Here is a 26,391-nt window from a genome sequence, read left to right on the forward strand (position 1 = left end):
GGAGAATCCCAGGGACGGGGGAGCCTGGTGGGCTGCCGTCTCTGGGGTCGCACAGAGTCGGACACGACTGAAGTGACTTAGCAGCAGCAGCAGCAGTGATTTTTGTGGGTTTTGCTGTCTTAAATGATCACAGAAGAACTCACTGAGAAAGTGAAATTTCAGTGAACATTCGAAGGAAATGAGGAAGCAAACCATTCAGGTATTTGGGAGGAAGAATATTCCTGATAGAGGAAATCACAACCAAAAAAAGCACTGAGGAAGCAGCATATTTTAAAAATAGCTAGGAATCTAGTCTAGCATGGCCTGCATAGAGTAAAAACAGTGGAGAGTTGTTTATGATAATGGTAGATGCTGTAAGGATATTGGTTTTTACTCATTGTACTGGTCAGCCATTGGAAGTTTTTATACTTTTTTTTTTTTACTATATCATGTATAGTCACATGATATAGTTTTCATTTTAATATCACCTTGGCTGTAGTGTTGAGAATAGACTGTGGAAGCAGGGAGCTTGTTAGGAGTTAACTACAATAATCCAGATAATTGATTATAGTGGCTTGCATCAGGGTATTATAATTGATTATAGTGGCTTGCATCAGGGCATTAGCAGTGGAGGTGGTAAGACATATTCAGTCATATTCAGCATATTTTGATGAAGAACCATCAGGATTGCATGACAGATTGAATAATAATATGGTGGCTCAGTTGGTAAAGAATTCACCTGCAATAGGAGACATGGATTCAGTCCCTGGGTTGGGAAGATCTCCTGGAGAAGGAAATGGTAACCCACTCCATTATTCTTGCCTGGGAAATCCCATGGACAGAGGAGCCTGGTGGGCTACAGTCCATGGGGTTGCAAGGGTCAGATACAACTTAATGACCAAACAACACCAAATACGACACCCTTTCTATGGGGAAAAATATATAGATTTCTGACATACGGCTTGTCAAAACAGAGCGGGTACATAATGATCACTTGTAGTCATTGTGGTTGATTAAGAATAAAGATACCAAGGTAAAATCTTTTCTCCCCTTTTCTCCCTGCTTCCCCACCTCCTTCATCTTCTCCTCTAGGCCTCATTCATAGCTCTGGATTATTTTTTTTTTAAATGCTTTAGATGTCATGTATTTTGATTTCAACCAGCTTCATGAAGTCAGTCTTTAAACTCTTGTGGTCAAAATGGAGAAAATAATGTGAACAGAGTTAAAGTGTACCTGGTTAAGTTGCTACTGAGTTGTTGGAAATGACCATTGGTGTTGGACTTAGGTGAGATCAGGCTTGACCTTTTCACCTGCAATTTGAGCAGCTTAACTTCTGTGAACCTCAGTTACCTCATATAAAATGGGAATAATCAAAGACACCTGCTCAGTTACTACAAGGATTAAAGCAGACGACACCCTTGGTGCCCGCAGTGATTGAGATGTTCTCTTCTGTTTCTCTGTCATCATTTGCTCCTTGTTCACCTCCCGCCAAAAACTGAACTACCAAAAAGCAATAAGTGGGGAGAATGAAAAGGAGAATTTTAGACCATGTTTGTTTGGTAAAGGGTAGTGATAAATTAGAGAGGATTGGAAAAATGAGTATGAGGAAGACTATTCTTCTGTGTCATGTTTGCAAAAAATCCGTGAAAAATTCCATTCTCCCTAAGCTGCTTTCTATGAAAGAAATTAGATTTTAAAATTCATTAGTCTTTTGCCATGGATGAATATATATGAAACTAAATTTCGAAAGCTTTTTCATGAAAACATTTTACTTATATACCCAAGCACTCTTTATTTGTAATCATGATCAACAAATGGATTTTTAGAAAAGCATCATATTGTTTTAGCCCCTACGTTTTATCACTGTTATTTATAACTTTTTGTTTTGACATGTTGCTTTTAACTGTAATTAAAAATTATTGACATCTGTGTTTATTTTTTAGCTTGTGCATACCTTATCTTCATAGCAGAAACTAATTAGTATGTGAAATACTGTACCATTAAATTTGCATTAAGGAGAAAATTTTCATTTGATCAGATGTAAAGTATGGTAGAAAATACATTTTATTACATAAAATATATGTACATGGTATTAATTCTGGTTTCATTCTTATAACAAAGAAATACTGTTTTAGCTTTTGCCTACCTACATCTTTACTTGACTCCTTTAATGTGGTTAGGCAGATTACAGAATATAGGGAAAAAATAATCTTTCATGGAACTTACTAAGTGATTTAGAAAAATAACTATTACATGTAATGAGCTTGTTTCAACAAAATAGAATGAAATAGCTGGCAGAAATGTTAACTGAAGTGCTAGGATATCTTTTCCAAATGGGTTTCATACTTTTCTTTTTTTAGTCTTTTCCTAGTTTACTGCCTCAGATCACTTAAAATCCTAAAGCATAACTGGTAAATGTTGCCTTCTCTGACTGCATATAAAGTAATACTTCTGCTTTATCCTCTGTTGGAAGCATATAGCTGTTAGTTTTTCACTGTTAATTTTATATCTCAAAAATATTTCAAACACTTGTCTTGCTCCCAGTGCCACTGCAGTCATCCTAGCCATCCTAATTTCACTCTTACACTGCAGTTGTCTCCTAATTGGTCACTCCTGTTTTGCTGTCCTTCTGAGAGGAGCCTGAGCAAATTTAAAACCAGAAATCAGTTGTGTGCCCCAATCCCTCAGTCCTACACTATCATATTACTCAACCTGTGATCTTCCAGTAGCATTAATTTTCCTTCTTTACCCCACTTTCTCGTAAGATCACTTATCAGAATTCATAATTATTTCTTAAATTGGATTTATATCAATTTGATATGCACCAGTGTCTTCTCCAATAGCATGTAAACTCCATGAGCAAAAGAATCATATGTCTTTTTAAAAAAATGATTTTATACTTGCACTGTTATTATTTAGTAAGTGCATGTCAAGAATTTCATTTTTTAATCAATGAATTCAGTTTTATAGCCCATAAAATAGCCACTTGTATAATCCGTTAGTTCAGTTCAGTCGCTCAGTCATGTCCGACTCTTTGCGACCCCATGAATCACAGTATTTTGTATCCATTATTTGATTCTCATAAACTTTAGCATTCCCTTGTCTTCTTTGTTTTTTTCATTAATGCTGACTACCATCTGGCCAACTGGAATGGTAGCTCCAGGAGGGCAGGACTTTTGTCTGTGGTGTTCAGTATCCTGTCTTCAGTGGATAGAACAATACCCAGAGTATATTTGTTTCATATTTATTGAAAGAATAAATGATTGAATGAAAGTCCCACATATGTGACATCTTGGAATTCATTCCTATGATAAACTGTTAAGTTCAACAAACATTTAACAACTACCTACTGTGTACTAATCATTATGGTAAGCATTGTGGGTATAGAAATTAGTTCTGATATCATTTATATTTATTATTTTTTATTAAGATGTTTGGTGTTCTAATTAATTTAAAATTTATGGTATGAGATGATTGTGGTTTTCATGTTGTTTGAGCATTTAAACCTGGTTCTTATTAACCAAATAAGACTTGAATGCTTTCTTACCCATACTTTATTCCACTGGTTTTAAATACTATGTCATTACACTTTACTTATTTGAAAAAGACACATGTACCTAGAGCCTATTATACAGAGTGAAGTAAGTCAGAAAGAGAAAGACAAACACCGTATATTAATGCATACATATGGAACCTAGAAAGATGGTACTTATGATCCTATGTACGGAGCAGCAAAAGAGACACAGACGTAAAGAACAGACTTTTGGACTCAGTGGGAGAAGGAGAGGATGGGATGGTTTGAGAGAATAGCATTGAAACATACACATTACCATATGTCAATGCAAGTTTGACATATGAGGCAGGGCACCTAAAGCTGGTGCTCTGTGACAACCTGGAGGAGACAGGGTTGGGGGAGAGGAGGGGAGTTAAGGATGGAGGGGACGCATGTATACCTATGGCCAATTCATACTGATGTGTGACAGAGACCATGACAGTATTGTAAAGTAATTATCCTCCAAGTAAAACTAATTAAAAAAAAAAGAATTGGTCTCACTCTCTTGGAATGGCTTTTGGATTTTAGCATCTTTGATCATTCTGTTGCGCGTTTATCTTCTAAATAAGGTCAGATGCTTTTGTAAAGATTAATACAGTGTCCTAAAGTTTCCACTTCTTACTTATAATCTTGATTTGCTGGCAGTGTTAATAAATTGATCCAGCAAGGGCTTTGTTTAGGATCTTGGCAGAAGCAGAGACCAGAGATGATGTGTTAGTTTCAGCATTTATCTTCCTTTCCTTTCTTCTTTAAAATAGTATTATTTTTGAGATAGGAAACATTTTTCCAGTTCTCCATGTTGAAGAAAATCTTCCCTAGTTCACTTTTGATGTCAAGATGAAATTTATGTACAAAATTGGGGAAATACAGTCTTAGTGTATTTTTGGCTTTAGATATATCCAGATCTTGAAAGTGTCCTAGAATAGGCTATGATCTTTCTTTTTTTTTTTTTTTTAAAGAAAAGCATGCTAAAAAGCCACAAAACAAAAATATACAGTTTTATACTATTGTTGTTTCTGAAATGTATAATTTAGAATTAAACCTTTTAATGTGTACTGTGTTCCTCTTTTCAATAACTTATTTTTCTTTTAGGTAGAAGACTTACCAATTCTATGATCTTTACTGAAATATATCCTTTGTATCCCCCTGAATACAATGTAATACAAACATGGAAATAATAACTACTCCATGCCTAGCTGTTAACTTACAGGACATTCTCTTGAAGGGGAAAGGCTTACTATTTCATTTTCTGTGTCCCTGGTAATTTTTGCTTATTATTATATCATTATTGATATACTTTGATAAAGTATGACTGAGTTTATACATGATAGCCATCTGATTTAAATCACTAATTTTTTTTTTTTTGGTAGAAAAGAAGCTAAGCAATAAAGGAGCATGTGTTTAAAATCTTTTTCTGTGTCTGGGTTTAATCTCTTCTGGTCTTAGAGAAATAGTGAAATTTTTATATTATTTGTGCTCGGAACATATATTAAAAGTTTACTTGCCTTTTTCTTTTGTAGGATGAAGTGGCGCACACTTTAACTGAAAGCAGAGTATTAAAGAACACTAGACATCCCTTTTTAACAGTAAGTGAATAGAGGAAAGATGTTACAATCATAACATTTTATATTTAAGGGAGTTTTATTATAGCAATTAAGTATGAAAAATAACATTTTCAGTCACATTTATTTAGGTATGCCATTTTCTTTGATTTGCAAAGTTCTTGTGTGTTCTGGTCCCAATGAAGTGTTTTAAGATTAAAAATAACAGATAGACTTTCAAAAGGAAGAAACTTTTGAGAGTTAGGATTGTTTTACTAATAATTATAATTTTAGTTTTTCCCAAAATAATGCCCATTGCTGGTCTTCACAAAATTTGTTTTATATTTCTCATAAATTTTTATTTAAGTGTTCTTAAAGGAATAAATAGACTCTTAAGGAACATAAACAATTTATCAATCACACTTACTGTTTCTAAGTGTTCTGTTTTTGATACTGTTGTAAAAATGTAGGATTATACTATAACATGTTTTCTTTTTCATTTCAAGTCCCTGAAATATTCCTTCCAGACAAAAGACCGTTTATGTTTTGTGATGGAATATGTTAATGGGGGAGAGGTGAGTCAAGTAAAACCAACACTTGCGTGTGCATGGCAGTATTGTTGTTGTTCTCAATTATTTACAAGTTATAATGTAGTAGTTCTCTACTTCTTGAGAGAGGTTTGATAGCTCTCTACTATTTTAGTAAATGAGAGCTGAATCATTTTTAATGAAATGTAATGATCATTTATTTTTTTAACTAGCAATACTTTATGTATAGGGAAGCATAATCAACTCTTCTAAATTTTTTAAATGTAAATTTTACTACAGATAGTGATTTTTAAAATCATGGTTTTTAATTTTGAAAACCAGACATATAGGGTTTATAATGCTTTACATAGTTCTTCTGCAAGTTTTTGTGAAACTTGTAAAAAATTATTTCACCCATTTTAAACTTGGTTTAACAATAGGCCATAGGTACATTGCAGTTGAGTTTTCTCTTCTACATAGTAGTTAAGAGTAACCTTGACTGTATTTAGATGATTTTTTAGTTTTGAAGAGAAATTCAATCATTTTAGTAGTATATTTCACCTTTTCCTTTATTCTTTATCCTTTTCCCTATTTTTCATCAAAATCAATGCAAGGGGAAAATGTAGTTTATTGGAAATATTTCACATTGTTAGTATTCTGGAATTTAATTCTTAAATAGGGGCCTTTATCTCACAGACTTTAAAATAGTCTTATTACCTGAAAGACAAGAAGGAAGGAGAGGGAAGGAAGAAGGGAGGAAAAGAGGGAGGGAGGGAGAGGGAAAGAGGAAAAGGAAGAAATAAGGGAAGGAGGGAACGAGAGGGAGGAAGGAAAAAGGGAAAGAGGTAAGGAAAGAAGAAGCAATTATCCTCTATAGCATGTTTTCTGCTATTGAATTATCTGACTTACAGGAATTAGTTTATTGCAAAAAATTCATTCTTTCATTTGGTAAACACATTTTGAGTGCCTTGGCAGTGTGAGTTTATCAAACTGTGTTAAGAGTTTGTAATTTATCTTATAACTGTGTTATAAATTAGAATATAGTGAAAGACCTAAGTGTTGTTAATAAATTCATAAAAGAAAATTTGTTATGAATGGATATAGTGTTTAGGTTAGGCTTAATGAAATTCCAACAGGGGGACTGATTTGAGAGGATATTTCAGGCAGAGAGGATGATGTGAGCAAAATCACTGGTAAGCAAGCAGAGAGGAACAAGTTGAGTAGTTAGAATTTAGTAATCCAGGCATTCTGAACTGGACCCTTGTCAGTCAGATTTTGTCTGAGAAAATAAGAAGACGGGTGTCATAGAATATATAGGATTGATATGTCTTAACAGTTCATTAATTGAATGTGGGTAGAAAAGCATTTGGTTGGGATCACGGAGAATTAATATATGTAGTGAACTTACGACAGAGAAGGCGATGGCACCCCACTCCAGTACTCTTGCCTAGAAAATCCCATGGATGGAGGAGCCTGCTAGGCTGCAGTCCATGGGGTCGTGAAGAGTCGGACACGACTGAGCGGCTTCACTTTCACTTTTCACTTTCATGCATTGGAGAAGGAAATGGCAACCCACTCCAGTGTTCTTGCCTGAAGAACCCCAGGGACAGGGGAGCCTGGTGGGCTGCCGTCTATGGGGTAGCACAGAGTCTGACACGACTGAAGCGACTTAGCAGCAGCAGGAGCAGCAATGAACTTAGAAGAGTGTGTTAAGAGTAAAATTATAAATTTGGTTTTAAAAAGCCTTTTCCTAAGGTTCCAAGAAATATGTATATGGAAATACCACAGATAATAAATATGGGTCAGAATATGGATACAGATTTGGGAGCCATTACCATAAAGATTGTAATTTAAGTTATGGAGGTGAATATTTCCTATTTTATAGGAAATTAAAATTGGTGAAGTCTCTATGTTAGTATCTATCAAAATTAAAAATGCACATATTCTGGGACCCAGCAATTTCACTTCCAAGAGATATACTTAACATATTCGTGCAGTGAAATACTTTATATTCATTAAAAAGAATGATGTCACCCAATATGGGCTGAGACAATGCAATTTCTAAGATATGTTATGAAATAAGAAAAGCAAGATGCAGACAGAATATAAAGTATGCTACTCTCTTTTAAAGTAAGACCACATATGTGTGCATATATGGCTGTGTCTACATTGACTGTCCCTGAATTATGTACTGGATATTAGTGCTTACCTTCAGGAAGGCAAACTAAATCACTGGGGAAAAGATGGGAGGAAGTCTGATTTTTCACTTTATTCTTGGGCATCTTCTCTATTTTGTATCAAAGGTGTATATTAAAGTTGAATGAAGAAACAGGTAGGCAGATGGATGGATGACCAGTGGAGGGAATATTATATGGGGAAATGATAAAGTGCAGGCAGAAAGTTGGAGAAGCACTCTTAAATTATAGAAATACTCTTAAACAGTATCATGTGTTTGTATCTATCATACAAATTAGCGCATTGCTTTATAATTATTTACTTATCTGTCCTTCCTGCTGGGCTCAAAGCTCCCTAAAGACTTACCCACTGGTGCAACCCTGCACCTAGCACACCACTTGACACATAGTAGGGACTTGGCGCTTACTGGAGGTTTTGAATGAGCAAGTAAGTGAATGGATGAAACGTTTCCCTCCAGGAACAGGGATAAAATAAGTTAGCAAAAGTGGTTAACTAAGGACATCCCTGGTGGCCCAGTGGTTAAGACTCTGTCTTCCAATTAAGGGACACAGGTTCAATTCCTTCTTGGGGAACTAAGACCCCACATACCACAGGGCAACTAAACCCGCATGCACCAACTGAGACTTGAAGCAGCCAAATAAATGAATTTTTTTAAAAACTGGTAAAACAGGAACTACTGAGAAGTAGGAAGAAAAATAGAAAGTAATATGGTACATAGGTTCTGTAGAAGAAATGCTGAAAATGTATTTTCAGGAGAACCTATCTTTTTGTGTATTTATAAAATATTTATTTATTGAGAATGAGCAGAGTACTCTGGTAGATAAGTGGGCGTACAGATCTGAATTAAGCATAACTCTTACTCTAAAAGAGTTTATGGTCTAGTGGGGAAGATAAGGTATAAAATTTATACTAAGTGTAAAAGTGATAGTTATCTCTGGTATGAGAAGTATATAGATTAAGGACCATGGGACTTCATAGGACAGAAGGGAGAGTTTTGGATGGTGAGGTGAAGGGAAGCGGCCTGGAGCTTAGTAGAGGGAGCTAGTGTCACTCGTACTTCTGCTCTAAACCTTGAGTACGTAGACGATTAATCAATTGATGATTGTTAAAAAATTTTTTCTTACACAGAAGCAGATTTTCAAGCTGGCCAGATGGTTTTCTTACTCATTGAAATGCCTACACTATTTCTCTTGTTTGGCATTTCTTCTCCTTTTTCAGAACTTCTGTTTTAGGTATGTGCTATAGATAAAAACTAAGGACTTCCCTGGTGGCTCAGACAATAAAGCGTCTGTCTACAATGCGGGAGACCCGGGTTCGATCCCTGGGTTGGGAAGATCCGCTGGAGAAGGAAATGGCAATCCACTCCAGTACTATTGCCTGGAAGATCCCATGGACAGAGGAGCCCGGTAGGCTACACTCCATGGGGTCGCAAGGAGTCAGACACAACTGAGCAACTTCATTTATAGATAAAAACTAAATTATTTTATGTATTGAAGCAGGTATACTTTTATATGGTAATGTAATTTTACATCCATGTATAGTAACTATAGAATTGCCATAAATATAAAAAATGGAAATATAATTATGTTTATATGATTTTTATAAAAATGAAAGTTTTGTATGTGTAATCTGCCAGTTTTTTTATTCTTTTAGGTTATCAAATATGCTTTTAAATGCATTTTATACATTTTAATATGTGCTTTATAAACACATACAAATATTTATTTAATTCTTGGAACTTGATAGGGTTATTTCAGTTCTTAAGTTTTTCTGAGAAGCAAATCTGTACTCAGTGTATGCTTATGGTGACTTATGTTATTTTGGTGAATTGTTAGTACTCACCCAAATGGCAGCATCCTCAAATCTCTTCTGTCCAGTGTTTGCTCTGAGATAGGCTTCTTTAGTGGACCCACTGAAGTTAATTAGTAACTAGCTGAGTTTTCACTCAATTCATACTTATTGTCTGATGATTTTCAATTAGCCATAGCGTTCTTCTAGCCTATATTTTGGAATGTTTATTTTGAAATGTAAGTACAGCAGCTGAGACATTTCTTTATACTTTCTTCACATTTTTGTGAATATTTGAACTTCTTTCAGCCTAATAGATGGCACAAGAGTTTAGCATGCTTGTGGCTATGCTTGTATGTTCCTATATTTGCCAATATTGTTTAAAGTGCTACATAATCTTGGTGGGAATAGATTATGAGAGAAATACTGGTTGTGAACAATCCTTATAGGCGTGTCAGTACGGTGGATTCACATCATCATTTATATGAATTCAGAGAAATAGGCTTAGCAACAGATAACATAGATAGGAATGAAGGAGGGATGAGGGAGGGGAAGAAAAGAGAGTGGAAAGGAAGCAAGGAAGAAACTGGTGATTCTGCCATTGCTCTTGCTAAGCATATACAGAGTAACCTCAGTATGAGAGAGAAACTGCTGTTCTTCTACTCCACATCAGTTTCTACTTGCCATCCTTGGAGTTTCATGGGATATAAATTCTAGTGCTTAAAAATGCATAGTTTTTATAAAACATTGTCATTAAGTGGATTGTAAGTATGGATGGGCCTCCAAAGAAACTAGTGTTTCAGTGCTAGAGGAAAAACTGTGCTAGCTTAACTATGATGAGACAGCAAATTGGCCTTCAGTGTAATGCCTTCCTAAGGAATTTCCAAGGGTGGTTTTGGTTTACTTGATGGTTTATATGTTAAGTTCAGAACCCACTCCAGTATAATCCATTTGCCTATTAAATATTTAATGAGCAATTATAATGAGTTGGACACAGAGGATGTAGAAATAAGGGAAATATGGTACTTTCCTTGAGAAGATGAGTGTCTACTTGCAGACAAGAAAATATGCATATTCAGTGTCATTATTGCTATGAAAACACTGGTTGTTGTGGGATACAGAGAATGTGGATTTGAATCAGTCCAAAAGGAAGAGAAAGGAAGGGGGAGAATGGCATGGTCAGAAACACTTCTTCAAGTAGTTGGCTGAGCCAAGTCTTAATGGTGACTGTAAGTTACATAAGTAAGGATGAGAGGGAGAGCATTCCTACATGGAGAAAATAGAATGTTTAGAATGTGGGAGCTCATGCAAGCTCTGCTTTACCTCCCCAGATGTAGCATGGTATGAATGACGCACAGAATCCTGCAGAGAAAACCCAGAAGAATGCTTCCAGGTAGTTAGGGTCATGTTAGGCCAGATCTCTCCCAGGTAGTTTAGATTTTATCCTGAATGCAGTGAAGCAACATGGAAGAATTTCTGTATGAAATGTTTTAGAAGGAAGACTTCGGTAATGGTACGAGGCTTGTATTGGGAAAGATAAAATTGGATGCAGAGAAATGGCTTAGAAGCTACTGCAGGTGGAAGGTTTAGGTAACCTGTTCAAAAAATGATAAGTAGTTAACTGAGGCAATATTAGTGAGAAGGAATCAAATTCTAAATGCTGTTCAGGTATAGGATTAATGGGATTTAATGACTGAAAGGAGAGAAGGGAAAACATCACACAGTTTCCTATTTGCTGTTTGGAGAATTTGTATGGGTACTGGGCTATTTGTAAAATCAGAGAACAGTAAAATGAATTATTCCTGAGTTGATCATCCTGTATGTGAGGTACCTCAGGGAATCTGAAGGAGGTGGGAGAGTTAGGTTAGAGATACAAATAGAGTTCAGCAGCAATGCTGAAACCAAGGAAGGGAAGATGTCCAGTATGAGAATAATGTGTAGTTCAAAAGATCAATGGCTAAGAATGATGCCTGAATATACCAACATTGGACAGATTGGCGATAAGAGAAGCCTAAGGAGGATACTGGGTAGAAGCAGCCAGACAAGAGAAGTCTTAGAAGTTCAGTTCAGTTGAGTTGAGTTGCTCAGTCATGTCTGACTCTTTGCAACTCCATGGACTGGGACTGCAGCACGCCAGGCTTCCCTGTCCATCACCAACTCCTGAAGCTTACTCAAACTTATGTCCATGGAGTTGATGATGCCATCCAACCATCTCATCCTCTGTCGTCCCTTTCTCCTCCCACCTAAAATCTTTCCCACTATCAGGGTCTTTCCAGTGAGTTGGTTCTTTGCAACAGGTGGCCGAAGTATTGGAGTTTCAGCTTCAGCATCAGTCTTTCCCGTGAATATTCAGGACTGATTTCCTTGAGGATAGACTGGTTGGATCTCCCTGCAGTCCAAGAGACTCTGAAGAGTCTTCTCCAACACCACAGTCTCCACAGTTCAAAAGCATTACAGTTTTGAACACCACAGTTCAAAAGCATCAATTCTCTGGTGTTCAGCTGTCTTTATATAAAGCCTTAGAGGTTAAGGGAAGTATATTGAGTGTAAGAGTGAAGATACACAACTTAAAGATAGCAATTGAATTCATTGGATTTGACATCTACTACTAGTTCCGCTGGAGAAGGGATACGCTACCCACTCCAGTATTCTTGGGCTTCCCTTGTGGCTCAGCTGGTAAAGAATCTACCTGCAAAGCAGGAGACCTGGATTCGATCTCTGGGTTGGGAAGATCCCCTAGAGAAGGGAAAGGCTACCCACTCAAGTATTCTGGCCTAGAGAATTGCATGGACTATATAGTTATGTCCAACTCAAAGAGTTGGACACGACTGAGTGGCTTTCACTTTCACTAGTTCCTAAGCAGAGTACCATGAATTCTCTTTTTTTTATGGCTTGATGAGTGATATATACCTTGACTATACAAGGGTTGGTTTGGAGCTCAGTAGAACAAGGTTGTGATGGTTCGGTGCAGCCTTTGGTAGACAGTAAATCAGCACATGGAGAACTGATTATGAAAACACTCTAATGATGTGACCCATCACACTGCTGCTGACATATCCAAGCCACTCTCTTTTTGTAGCTTGTGTGGGTGTGTGTGTGTACGCACACTCAATCGTGTCTGACTCTCTGCAACCCCATGGGCCATAGCCCACCAGGCCTCTGTCCATGGGCTTTTCCAGGCAAGAATACTGGAGTGGGTTGCCATTTCCTTCTACAGGGGATCTTCCTGACCAGGGATCGAACCCACGTCTCTTGCATCTCCTGCACTGCCAGATGGGTTCTTTACCAGCTGTAACTTCAGTTCAGTTCAGTTCAGTCATGTCTGACTCTTTGCAACCCCTTGAATCACAGCACGCCAGGCCTCCGTGTCCATCACCCACTTCTGAAGTCTCAAATTTATATGAGAAGCAGAAAACTATGGTGGGGCGGGGGAGGGAGGCAAGGAGGGGAGTAAACTGAAAACTGTTCAGTTTGATTTAGAATGTCTTTACTTAGGACTCTTTACCAAAATCCTTACTCATGGCCTTATTTCTTTCAGATCTATAAAACAAACCTCTATAATATATCAAACCTCTATGAATCCTTCTCCAGGCTACAATCTCCTAGAGATTGATAAGAGATTGATTAGTGGGGAAAGGAAAATGATTACATAGAAATTTTAGTCATCTGATAAATTTTTCACATTCTTCTATATTCTATATCTGTATCTGGGCACAAATAAAGCTAACATTTTCAGTTGTTTACTATTTTTGTCCATATTTTAGCTCATTGTACACTCTATAGTAAGTCCTTTGATAAAATTCATTTTATTTTTTGCATATGACTTCTAGTTTCATGCCAATCTTGAGAGTCTCTCATACTTATTTTAGATTCTGATTATCTTGCTGGCGTTTTGTCTTCAATGATCTCATTTTAAATTCACATGAGACAGAAGTGCCGGCAGTCAGCATTCTAGATCTACTTACTAATTTATGGAGGTGTGATTTGGGTGACTTTTAAATTAAAAGTATCATTTCATATTCATAGTGATTTTTAAAATTTTACTAAGTTTACAGATGTATGAATATCTTTATTGTCAGAAGTCTGACAAGTAACTTCTTTGCTAACCATTTTCGTTATTAGCGTATTACATAGGTTTTATCAGAGTTGTATTGTTTTCACCCAGAGCTTTTCTACAAAGTGTCAAGCCAAGAAGGATGCATTATAATATTCACATTAGTACATAAAGTTCAAGGCAAAGTACATTTGGGAATGTCTTTACTATGTAATTTTCTATTTCAAGGCTGCTGTGCTGTGCTTGGTTGCTCAGTCGTGTCTGACTCTTTGTGACCCCATGAACTGTAGCCTACCAGGCTCCTCTATCCGTGAAACTCTCCAGGCAAGAATACTGGAGTAGGTTGCCATGGCCTCCTCCAGGGGATCTTCCCAACCCAGGAATCGAACCTAGGTCTCCCACATTGTAGGCGGATTCTTTACCATCTGAGCCACCAGGGAAGCCCATATTTCAATGCTGAATTCCCAAAGTTCAATAAACCAGTATATCTCTGCTTGTGAAGTAATAATCCAAAGACTCATCTAGGCTCAACATCTAAGTTGCTTATTTTTATATCTAGAATATCAGATGAAGTGGCTGAAGCTTCAGGAGCTGACTGGGCATTTATCTGTTTTCACAATTTTTTTCCTTGTGGTTATGGCACAGGGTGGCAATTTCAGTGTAATCACACTTTTTGTACAAAAATTTCTTGTGACTATTCCAGTACAAATCTTTGTGTGGAAGTATAGTTTCAGTTGCCTTGGGTGAATATCTAGGAATACAATTTCTGTGTCATTTGGTATGTTCAACTTCATAAGAAACTGCCAAATTGTACCATTTTGCATTTCTAGGATATTATTTAACATCATTGCCACACTTGGCGTGGTTGGTCTTTCTTATTTACCTCTTCTTTTGGATGTGTAATGGCATCTTACAGTTTTAGTTTGAATTTCCTGAATTATTAATGGTATTGAACATGCTTTCCTGTGCTGATTTGCCATGTTGTGTCTTCTTTATTGAAGTATCTGTTAAAATCTTTGGTCATGTTTTGATTGGGTTGTTTGTTTTCTTAATATTGAGTAGTCAGACTTCTGTATATTGTTTGCAAGTACTTTATCATATATATGTTTTGCAAATAGTTTCTCCTAGTCTGTGTTCTGCCGTTTCATTTTTTAGTGGGAAATTTTTTTCCCTGTGTTTATTTTTGCTTAAATCCATTGTTTAGAAGTCATATTGTTCATATATAATTTATAGTCAGTAAAATTCACCACTTTTATTAGTGAGTTTTGACAAATGTGTTGTTTACCAATACCACAATCATGATATAGAACAGTTCTATCATTGTAACAAGTCTTTCATACTCCTTTACAATCAGTTTCCACTATCACCTCCTATCCTTCTAACCACTGATGTGCTTTCTTACTTCAGCTCAGTTCAGTTCAGTTCAGTTCAGTTGCTCAATCGTGTCCGACTCTTTGCGACCCCATGAGTCGCAGCACGCCAGGCCTCCCTGTCCATCACCAACTCCCGGAGTTCACTCAGACTCATGTCCATCAAGTTGGTGATGCCATCCAGCCATCTCATCCTCTGTTTTGAAGCACAAAACTTTTAAATTAGATGAAATACAATTTATCAGTGTTTTTCTTTTGTAGTTTACAGATATGGGATTTAATTTAAAACATTTTTTCCTAACCCAGCTTTGTTAAGATTTACTCCTATGTTTCTTCTAGAAATGTTAATAGTTTTTAGAATTATATTTAGTTTGTAATCCACTTCAAGTTAATTTTTGCTTATGGTATTAAAGAATCAAGGTTCATTTTTTTTGCAACTGGATATTTAATTGAAAAAATATTTGTTGAAAATAGGACTGTGTTAAGGCAGTATGTGATTTTAAGTCTATGTTAAACAGGAACAGATCTTGTGGGGCAATATATAACCTTGTAGTTTCTCCAATAAATAAGCTTGTATCTGATTAGCATGGGTGATTTCAGACATATGATAAACAGATAAGCACAGATTTTTTTTTTTTTTTGTCCTTTTAAAGTTAAGAGTATATAAACATTCTGGACAGTTTTACAAAGTCCAATAAAATTACATATAAACAAATCAGACACAGTTTCATTCAGTAGCATCATGATTTGAAATACTTAAGCATGAAGTGATTTCTCATGACTTGACCCCCAGATATTTGTTACAGTTGTATTCCTAAACTCAAAATTTAAAGTACTCACTATCTGCCCTTTAAAAAAAATTGGGGCTGTTGACTTGTAGTTTTTCTCTCATGGTTAAAATTCATTTAAAACAGTTTAGTGAGTCTAGAAATTCTTTTTACTTGTAGCGGTATCTTGCCTGCCTCATATTTTTCCTGATTAACTTTTTCATAATTCTCAATAAAGTGGCAAAAGAGAAAAGACTCCAGGGGCTGATCTTTTCTGCTGGTGCAGATGGGTGACTTAGTGCATCAACTCAGGTGTTCTGGACTTTCTTGGTATGTTGTTGTTACATATTGGCAAGAACTTTAGGTCTTGAAAGACTTCTATAAGTCTACAAATAGAGTAAGTCTACAGATAGAGTAAACGAAAAAAGTGGGCTTCCCTGGTGGCCCAGTGGTAAAGAACCTGCCTGCCAATGCAGGAGTCATGGGTTTGATCCCTGGGTGGGGAAGATCCCCTGGAGAAGGAAATGGCAACCCACTCCAGTATTCTTGCCTGGGAAATCTCATGGCCTGAGGAGCCTGGTGGACTACAGTTCATGGGGTCGCAAAGAGTCTGACAAGACTTAGCAACTAAAACAACAAAATTTTTTTGAAAAGTATTTGTTGAAAAAACTGTTTTTCTCTCATTGAATTACCCTGACACCTCTGATCTGTGTCCATCAATCCATATGCTTTATCTCACTGTCTTTAGTACTTTTGCTTTAGAGTATTGAAATGAGGAATTTTGAGTCTTCCAATTTTACTCTTCCTTTTTAAAAATTATCTTGGCAACTGTATTTGCTTAACATTTTGTATTAATTGTAGAGTGTTGATTTCTACATGAAGGTCTGCTGCTGCTGCTGCTGCTAAGTCACTTCAGTTGTGTCCAACTCTGTGTGACCCCATAGATAGCAGCCCACCAGGCTCCCCTGTCCCTGGACTTTAATTAATATTGTAATCTGTTGATCAATTTAGGGAGAATTGACATGTTAACAGTCTTGTCTTCTGATCCATGAACATGGTATATCATTCCAATTATTTAGATCTTCTTTAATTTTTCAACAATATTATGTAGTTTTTCGTGAACAGGACCTGAACATTTCTTGTTATATTTATCCTTATTTATCTTATGTGTTCTCTTACACTATAAATGATTTGTTTGAAGTCTCAAAAATGAGTTGTTGGTTGCATTTGGAAATACAGTTGATATTTACTTATAACCTTGAATCCTAAATCCTTTCTCAAAGTTTATTTGCTTGTTCATAAATATGTTGAGATTCTCTTTGTGGATAATCACATCATATGGAAACAAAGACAGTTTTACTTCCTCTTTTTTCAACCTCATAGGTTTTCTCTCTTTTTCTTGTCTTATTAAGCTAAGACCTTCAGAACAGTGTTAAGTAGGAAGGTAAAAGCAATCATCTTTACCTTATACCAGGTCTTAAAGCAAATGCGTTTATACCCTCACTGTTAAGACTTTATTAAAGTATTATGAATACTTTAACAAGTTGAATAAGTTCCTTTTTATTCCTATTTTCCTGAGGTTTTTTTTTTTTTTAATGATAGAATGTAAAGTTTTGTCAGATTATTTTTCTGTATCTGTTGGGATGATCATGCGGTTTTTCTTCTGTATTCTGGTAATATCTTGAATTTCATTTTTGTTTGTTTGTTTGTTTTTTAATGTTAGCATTGCATTTCTTAGGGCTTGAGGTAATTTAGCTGGAAATTTTTAACCAAATAACTATTTAAGAGTCCAGCCATCTGACCTTAGATCACTTTTAGTTCTCTTGTAGCATCCTAAGAGCTTAATTTATATTTTAAGAAATGTAATATTGAACTATTTATTAAAATGACATTTTAATATTTTTGTCTATATCACTATCTTTTCTGAAAGAAACTCTTCAAGTACTAAATATAAATTTACATTATATTAAATTTTCTATGCAAAATGCATAGAAACTATGGAGTTTAGCTTGTGAAAAGAATAGACATGATCTAGAAAACAAATGTATTACCTATTAAATGTAGGTGTACTTTTATTTGATCCTATAAAAGTACATGTTTAACTGTTTTATTGTATAGCTAATACCATTCCAGTTGTGAGTGTAGTATTTACTACTGACTGAATCTTTCCCTCCCAAACTCATAAGTGAAAATCTAATCCTCATTGTGATGGCACTTGAAACAAAGTCTTTGGACTGATTAGGTCATGAAGGTGCAACCCTCATGAATGGAATTAGTGCTCTTGTAACGGACAGCTCAGGGATACCCTGATAGCTCAGCTGGTAAAGAATCTGCTTGCAATGCAGGAGACCCCGGTTTGATGCCTGGGTAGGGAAGATCTGCTGGAGAAGGGATAGGCTACCCACTTCAGTATTCTTGGGCTTTCCTTGTGGCTCAGCTAGTAAAGAATCCGCCTGCAATGCAGGAACCCTGGGTTTGATCCCTGGGTTGGGAAGATCCCCTGGAGAAGGGAAAGGCTACCCACTCCAGGATTCTGGCCTGAAGAATTCCATGGACTATAAGTCCATGGGGTTGCAGAGTCGGACATGACTGAGCAACTTTCATTTTCTCTTTCATATTGTGGCAGATTCATTTCGATATTTGGCAAAACCAATACAATATTGTAAAGTTTAAAAATAAAATTTAAAAAAAAAATTAAAAAAAAAGGACAGCTCAGAGAGTTCAGTTGCTCCTTCCCAAGTCTGAGGACACAGTGAAAAGACAGCTATCTATGAACTAGGAAATAGGCACTCAATCTGCCATTGCATTGATCTTATATTTCACAGCCTCCAGAATTAGGAGAAATAAATTTGTGTGGCCCAGTATTCTGGCCTGGAGAATTCCATGGACTGTATAGTCCACGGGATCTCAAAGAGTCGGACATAGTGAGCGACTTTCACTTTCACTTTTATAATACACCCAGTCTATGGTAACCTGTTGCTGCTGCTAAGTCACTTCAGTAGTGTCCGACCCCATAGACGGCAGCCACCAGGCTCCCCCGTCCCTGGGATTCTCCAGGCAAGAACACTGGAGTGGGTTGCCATTTCCTTCTCCAATGCATGAAAGTGAAAAGTGAAAGTGAAGTCGTGTCCAACTCTTAGCGACCCCATGGACTGTAACCTACCAGGCTCCTCCATCCATGGGATTTTCCAGGCAAAGTACTGGAGTGGGGTGCCATTGCCTTCTCTGACGGTAACCTGTTATGGCAGCCCAAATGGACTAGGACAGTATTGTTGATGAGTTGTCCTGTATGTGAGCTTCAGACATTCTTTTCATCTTAGGTTTTTGGTAAACTCACAGGATGTGTTAATCAGCATTATTGCACAGACTACCATGTCTTGTTGCTTATTTAATTAGTTGTCTTTAGAGTATTCAGGTCCTGAGCTCATCAATATTATGATAATGAATGTTATCATTGAAATTATTGACTTGTATTGAACATATTTTATTTTCTCTGTTAACCAACATTTTGCCATTACAAAAGAATGACTAAAAATAGTTGCAAGAAAAATAGTTTGGTTTAAAGTCTTAGATTGCATTGATAATTCTCAGGATATTGTTTAAATTTAGATGTTTGTTTATTTTTTTGAAAGTTTTTTGCATAGTTTTCAAAATATAGTAATTTGTTTTCAAGATAAGCATTCTGGGTTTGTGATGAAATCTTGACTTGTTTATTTAAATCATTAAAACAGTCTATCTGCATTACTGTATTTTCACAGCATTATTAAGCACAAAACACAACAAAAAAACATGTAGTCATTGCTAAAGAAAGCCAACTTCTGAAGATGTGCTCCTTGCTTGAAGAGCAAACAGTTCATTTTTTTTTTAAACAAAAACAAGATTATTTAGTTGTGGTATTTTTAATGTTTCTAATAAAAACCACTTTGCCTTTAAAACTTTAAGCCTTATTTTTCTTAGAAATAATTCTTTGGAAAGGATTTTTGAATTTAACTTTATTCTCTGCAGTACATTGATTAAGCATATAATGTGCCCACATACTAGGCTTGTTGCTGAGGATGCAAAACTATATAGTACTTGTATAGTCTTTCTCTTTGTCCTGAGCTTCTGCCAACAAAAAATTGTCAAAAGCCTAAATTGCTAAAAGAATCAATAGTATTTTAATTGAAATCTTTATGTGATTTTCCCCATTATGAAAGTAATAATAATGCATATTCATTGTAGAAAAGTCAGAAAGTTATTTCAGTTCAATTGATAAAATATTTCATTTATTTATTGCTATTTACTGACTGCATGCTACAAGCTACTGTGCTATGTAATTAGTAAATGGCATGAAGAAGACATATGATGTCACATTTAAGGAAATCATAGACTGTACCTTGCCTTTTCATTGTTTCAGTGATATTTTTGAGCAACAGGAGTTTTAAATTTTGAAATCCAGTTTATCAGTTTGTCTTTTTAAAAAAAATATTGTTTAAGAAATCTTTGTCAAAAAAGAAAAAGAAATCTTTGTCTATCCTGGATCACAAATATTTTCTCCTGTATTTCCTTTTATAACTTTTATAGTTGTACCTACCACTTTTAGTTTTATGATCTGTTTTATTTTTATGAATGCTGTAAGCTAAGAATTGAGGTTCTTTTTTTTTTTAAGTCTTCTGTGGATATCTGCTTATTCCAGCATCTTTTGTTGAAAAGTCCCATTGAATGATCTTGACACCTTTATCAAAAAGCAGTTTGACACATGTGTGTGGCCTTTCCTCTAACACTAACGCTGCTGCACTACAGAGGCAGTGTGTTCAAGGGCTCCACTGGGTGCTGCATTTCTTAAGAAGTTTTTCCATTTTGCCTGGTGAAAACAAAAAGTATTTTTAGCTCTATGAGCTGTGGTTTTTTTTTTCACCTGATTCTTTCCAATGGCTCTTTCCCTGACCTCAGAATTTTCCTTATATACATGTGCTGATTAGTAAGACTCAAGGCAATTCATTGCAGGTCCGTGGAGCTCTCCTTTCTGTGGTTCTCTGTCTCATGAATTATAGCCACTTTGGTCTCCCCAGTCTCTGAAATCTCTATTCATAGTTCAAGGATCCCACAAGTTCTTTCTGATTTCTCCTCCCTGTGTCGCATTCTATATGGTTCCTCGAACAACCGTTAATTGTTTCCTTTTTCTTGTTTCCTTTTTCTTTGGGGTCAGTGTACCTTGAAATATAATACTTAATGTATGGATATCCTTGTTTTATTTTTTTTATATGTTTTCCTAATTGTTTAAGAAGGGAGTATAAACTGTTATCTGTTACTCAGTCATGGTCAAAACAAAGTCTCTAACCTTTATACTCTATAGATATTTCCACTGGATGTGGGATTTTAGGATATGGGATTTTTTTTTTTTCTTTTAACAATCTGAACATGTTTTTCCATTGTTCTGCCTTTACAGTTTCTGATAAGTCTCCTATTTGCTGTGTATTGTTTTTTCCCCTTCAGAATTTTTTAAAGATTTTCTGTTTATCACTAGTTTTTCAGCAGTTTTACTGTGATCTGACTGGTTATGTTGGTTTTGTTCTTAGTATTCATGCATGATTATGAGTTTTCATCTCATTGGGTTTCATTGGAATACTTTGTGCATTTATCTTTTTTTTCCTAGTTTAGAAAAATTCAGGCTTTTTTTGCAGATGTCTCCCTCTCTCTTTCAGGATCTGGTATTATTTACATGTTAGACTGCTGGATACTATCCAACAGGTCACTAAGATTCTTTTTTTTGTTTGTTTTTTTAGGTACAGTTCATATAGTTTTCTTCTGCTATAATTTCATGTTCATTGGTCTTTTCTCTTGCAGTGTCTAATCTGTTGTTTATCCCATCTAATAAAATTTTTATTCAGGTATTACATGTTTCATCTTTAAAAGTCCTATTTATTTCTATTTCTCTTTATCTTTATCTCTATATCTCTTTATATATATATCTATATCTCTCTATATATATCTCTTTATCTCTATATCTCTTTATCTTCTATTTCCATTATCTCTTGTTTATGTTCATATGCTTCTTTAAAGTTCTGTATGTTAATTCCATCATTTCCTGTTATTTTTTAAAGTCTATATCTAATGACAAATTTTTTTGTTGGTGATACATCATATTTTCCTGCATCTTTTCATGTCTAGTAACTGTTGATTGGGTACTAGATACTTTGAATTTTACATTAAATGTTTAGATTGTATTGCCTTCCTTCAAAGAGTATTATATCTTATTCTGGAGAGTAGTTTTTTACAAATATGATATTCTACAGTCTTGTTTGTTAGCTTTGTTAATGTAGGTTTAGCTTTTACTCTGACTCCTTTGAAATATCTATTGAATGTCTCTGTGTTCAATAATGACATTCTAATGACTGATTAGAAATGGAATGTCTCTCAGGTCTGGGAATCATTTGGCATACAGATCCCTACTCCTCTGCTTATTCTTGTACGTGCGTAACTTGGTATCAGATGCAGACAACTGTGTGCATTGTACAGCTTCTTCCTCACTGGTATTCTGTCCTGCTAATGCTACCCACCTCACCCATCTCACCCACCTCCAAATATGATATGTATTTCTCCAGCAGTGAGACATCTGTGTTATGCTTGGTATGTTCTTTACTGTATAACATTCTAGAAAATGCCTCCAGACAGAAAGCAGGCGATTTTAGGACTCACCTCTTTTGTTTGCACGGGGATCATCATCTTGTACTGCCTGTTGTCCACTATCTAAAGAGTTCTGTTGTGTATTTTTCTCAATTTTCATTTATTCCTTCTAATATTTGTGTTTAGTTGCTTCAGGCAAAAGGGTAAGTCTAGTCCCATGAACTTTTTATTTTTTGCTTTTTAAAATTAGTTTCATATTTTATATTTAGCTGTCAGTTACATCTAAAATTTATTTTGTTGTGTTAGATTAAAAAAAATCTAATTTAAAAAATGTTCAACATGATTGAAAGTCTGTTTTCACATTTTTGTCATATATACTGTGCAAGAATATCCTTGTGTAGAAGATTTCTTCATTGCCTTTTTTTTTTTAAGGAAATTTTAAGAGGAACAACTGTATTTAAAAAATTAGTTTGATATCTATTGCCAGTTGTCCTACAATGGGTTTATGTTTGCATTCTAGCTACCAGTGTGTATCTCTTCACACTTTCACTGGTAATGATACTTCTCGAAGTGTTAAATTGTTTCATATGTTTTATCTCTACTTCATTGATTATTATAAAGTAGTATATTTTCACATACTATAATAATTTGTATTCCTCTTATGTTGTCTTTGCCCTTTCTCTTTTTTCCCCTTATGTTTTAGTGTTGTTTAGTATGATTTCTCTATATATTATGCATATACACTACAATATTTGTTGTAAATATTCAGTTTATAGTTTTGTTATTTCATGTAGTTAATTCTACCAGTTCCTCCTTTTATGATTCTGTTTCCTCTTGTGTCCTGAGATCAGGAAACTATTGGTTCATATTCTCTAGTTTATAAATTACATGAAATTAATTTTGTTATGATGTGAAGTGAAAATCAAATTTTACTTTTCTCCAAAGTTAAGTAAATATTGTGGCACCATTTATTAAATGGTCATTTTTCCCGTACATTGTATCATATATAATTACCAACTTCACCATATTTTAACTTTTTATAAAGTAACCTGTTCTGGCTGCCTGATATCACTGGTATATCTTTTTTCCCCCAAACTGTAACCCTTTATTTATGTTGGGGTAGAGCCCATTAACACTGTTGTGATAGTTTCAGGTGAACAGCAGAGGGACTCAGCCGTGCATACACATGTACCCGTTCTCCCCCAACCCTCCTCCCATCCAGTCTACACATAACATTGAGCAGACATGTGCTATACAATAGGTCCTTGTTGGTTATGCGTTTTAAATATAGCAGTGTGTACATGACCTTCCCAAAGTCCCTAACTATCCCTTCCCCCTGGCAATCTAGAGTTCATTTACTAAGTCTGTGAGTCTTCCTGTGTTGTAGGTAAATTCATTTGTATCATTTCCTTTTCGATTCTGCATATATGGGGTGTCATACAGCCTCTGTTCTTCACTGACTGACCGAGTTCACTTAGTATGACGCTCTGTAGGTCTATCTGTGTTGCCGCAAATGGCATTATTTCACTCTTTAGTGGCTGAGCTGTGTTCCACGTCTTCTGTATCCTCTCCTCTGTCAGTGGATGTTCAGGTTGCTTCTGTGTCTTGGCTGTTGTCAGCAGTGCTGTGGTGAGCATAGGGGTGCGTGTATCCTTTCGGATCATGTTTTTCTCTAGATATGTGCCTGTTCCATATGAATTGTAGCTTCATAGCATCTGTCATTTCTTCAGGCAAAAGTTTTCTTGAAAGCATTTATGTATTGAGAAAAAATCTGTTGTAGTAACACCTTGGTTCATCTCATTCTTTTTTTCTAAAGGAGTCATGTACCATTTCTAGTTCATATTCTCTTCTTGGCCCACCTAAGTGTGACATCCCTTCCCTGAAAGATAACAGATGACCCAATTCCTTTGTCTGGTGAATGTTAATTTTCTTGGTGAAACTTTTGTATCCTTTATTCTCCAAGTATCATATATTTTTTCTTTTGTATTTCTTTTAGGACTCTATCTTAATACCTATTCTGCCTCTTTTCCCTGCCTTTACCCCTGTAGTGATACCCTAAAATTCTGACCTTAATTCTGTTTTAGTTTCTACTGAATTTCTGGGCTGTATCTTGCTTCCCAGCATCAGACTGTCATCACCAATTCAATGGACATGAACTTGGGCAAACTCTAGGGGATCCTGAGAAACAGGGAGGCCTGGCATGCTGCAGTCCATGGAGTTGCAAAGAGTCTGACATGACTTGGCGACTGAAAAACAACAGTTTTGCTTCCTTGATGTTAACAGTATCCTGACTCTTATTTATCTCTATACCATTTGATCCCATAGTCCTGAACTGTGCTATAGTTCTTATTTAAATGTCAACAGGTCAAGATGAAATCCGTTGCCCCTCTGTTCCCAGCCCCATTCTTTTCCTTTACACTCCTGGCAACAAGGCAACAAACACACTGCTGGAAACCTCGAAACACTTCCTGCCTTTGCCCAAATGGTGCATGCTAATCCCCCCTGGGATATTGACTCTATTGAAATGTCTGTTACTGCTGCTCTAGTTAAGGTTTCTCAGAAGCTCTTAGCAGCTCAAAGGTAACTTCTTATACTACCAAAGATACTTACTCACTTCTTAAAGTGTGCTATTTTAAAACTATGTATTTTTAATGTAATTGTATATGTCTGGTTTTTCTAACCAAATAGTTACATTCTTTCAGATTGATACAATTTCCTCCATTGTGTCTTCAGCTTTTTACAGCACTGAATTGGTGTTTAGTTAACTTTTGTTGCACTTTGTGAACAACTGTTTACCTGACTAGTCTCAGGTTTTTTTTTTTTTTCCTTTTAAAAATATTTATTTGTTTGTTTGGCTGTGCTGGGTCTTAGTTGCAGTGTTTGGGTCTTTAGTTGTGACATGTGGGATCTAGTTCCCTGACCAGAGAATGAACTTGGGCTCCCTGCATTGGGAGTGCACAGCCTTAGCCACTGAACCACCAGGGAAGTCCCTCAGATTTTAAATTGATTCTCTCCTTGCTGCCAGAGTTGTCTGTTAAAATTATGCTAATTTTGACTCAAATGTCTTCGACACTCTTTATCTACAGAATTAATCTCTAAACCGTATCGTGGAAGTCCAGGTCCTAAACAGTCTGACCTCATCTTTTTTTTTTTTGCTTAAGTTCTGTCATTGTCATGAATGGGTGTCTTTGTTCTTCAGCTCTGTGCACTCCCTGCTTGCTGTTTCTTTACCATTACTGTTTTTTTTCTTTAGAGTTAATTCCTTCCATATGCATTTATTAATTACCTACTATGTGCGCTTACTATACTAGGTTGTGGTCAGAACATTAAGATGGGTATAACTTGCATGGCACCCTTTTGTATGCTTCCCTTATATTCTCCATTTGTGAAAAAAATCCCATCCTTTGAAATGTAAGTAAGATAATTCCTTGTCCACGAAGTCTTCTCAGACCATTCCAGTAAACAGTAATCATCCTTTGCCTCCAAAGCATTTTTAATATCAGAATTACAAAATTTCTCATAGCTCTCTCATTTGTTATCTATACATCTATAGATTATGTCTTAATTACCATTGTATGCCCTCTTCTTCTCTTCCCAGTGACCTTAAAGTGATTGATGCTCATTAAATGGAAAGTTGGTTCAAAGCCAACTTAGAAACTTAGAGGGAATATTCAGGGAAAATCAGGGGAGTTGCAGTACCAAACCTAAGGAATGTTTGTAAGAAGAAGGGGATAATAATTGATATTCTAAGCTCCAGAACCAAAGGTCATTGGTTATGTTAACAAGTTCAGTTCAGTCACTCAGCAGTGTACTACTCTTTGCGACCCCGTGGACTGCAGCATGCCAGGCTGCCCTATCACCAACTCCTGGAGCTTACTCAAACTCATGTCCATTGAATCGGTGATGCCATCCAACCATTTCATCCTCTGTTGTTCCCTTCTTCTCCCACCTTCAATCTTTCCTATCATCAAGGTCTTTTCCAGTGAGTCAGTTCTTCACATCAGGTTCAG

At 35.9% G+C, this 26,391-nt stretch overlaps 1 protein-coding gene across 1 annotated transcript in view; it reads left to right on the top strand.

The window, feature by feature from the left end:
* Positions 1 to 5,052: 5,052 nt before the first annotated feature.
* LOC104986245 (RAC-gamma serine/threonine-protein kinase-like) overlaps positions 5,053 to 26,391 on the top strand; it is a gene marked incomplete at its 5' end in the record, with an annotated part of 86,483 nt that continues 65,144 nt past the window's right edge. The window contains 2 exons of the mRNA XM_010836722.1: positions 5,053 to 5,118; positions 5,580 to 5,648. Coding sequence (XP_010835024.1) covers positions 5,053 to 5,118; positions 5,580 to 5,648 — 135 coding nt within the window. The remainder of the gene's footprint in view (positions 5,119 to 5,579; positions 5,649 to 26,391) is intronic.

Source organism: Bison bison, unplaced genomic scaffold, assembly GCF_000754665.1.
Source record: "Bison bison bison isolate TAMUID 2011002044 unplaced genomic scaffold, Bison_UMD1.0 scf7180017864064, whole genome shotgun sequence".
Lineage (NCBI taxonomy): Eukaryota > Metazoa > Chordata > Mammalia > Artiodactyla > Bovidae > Bison > Bison bison.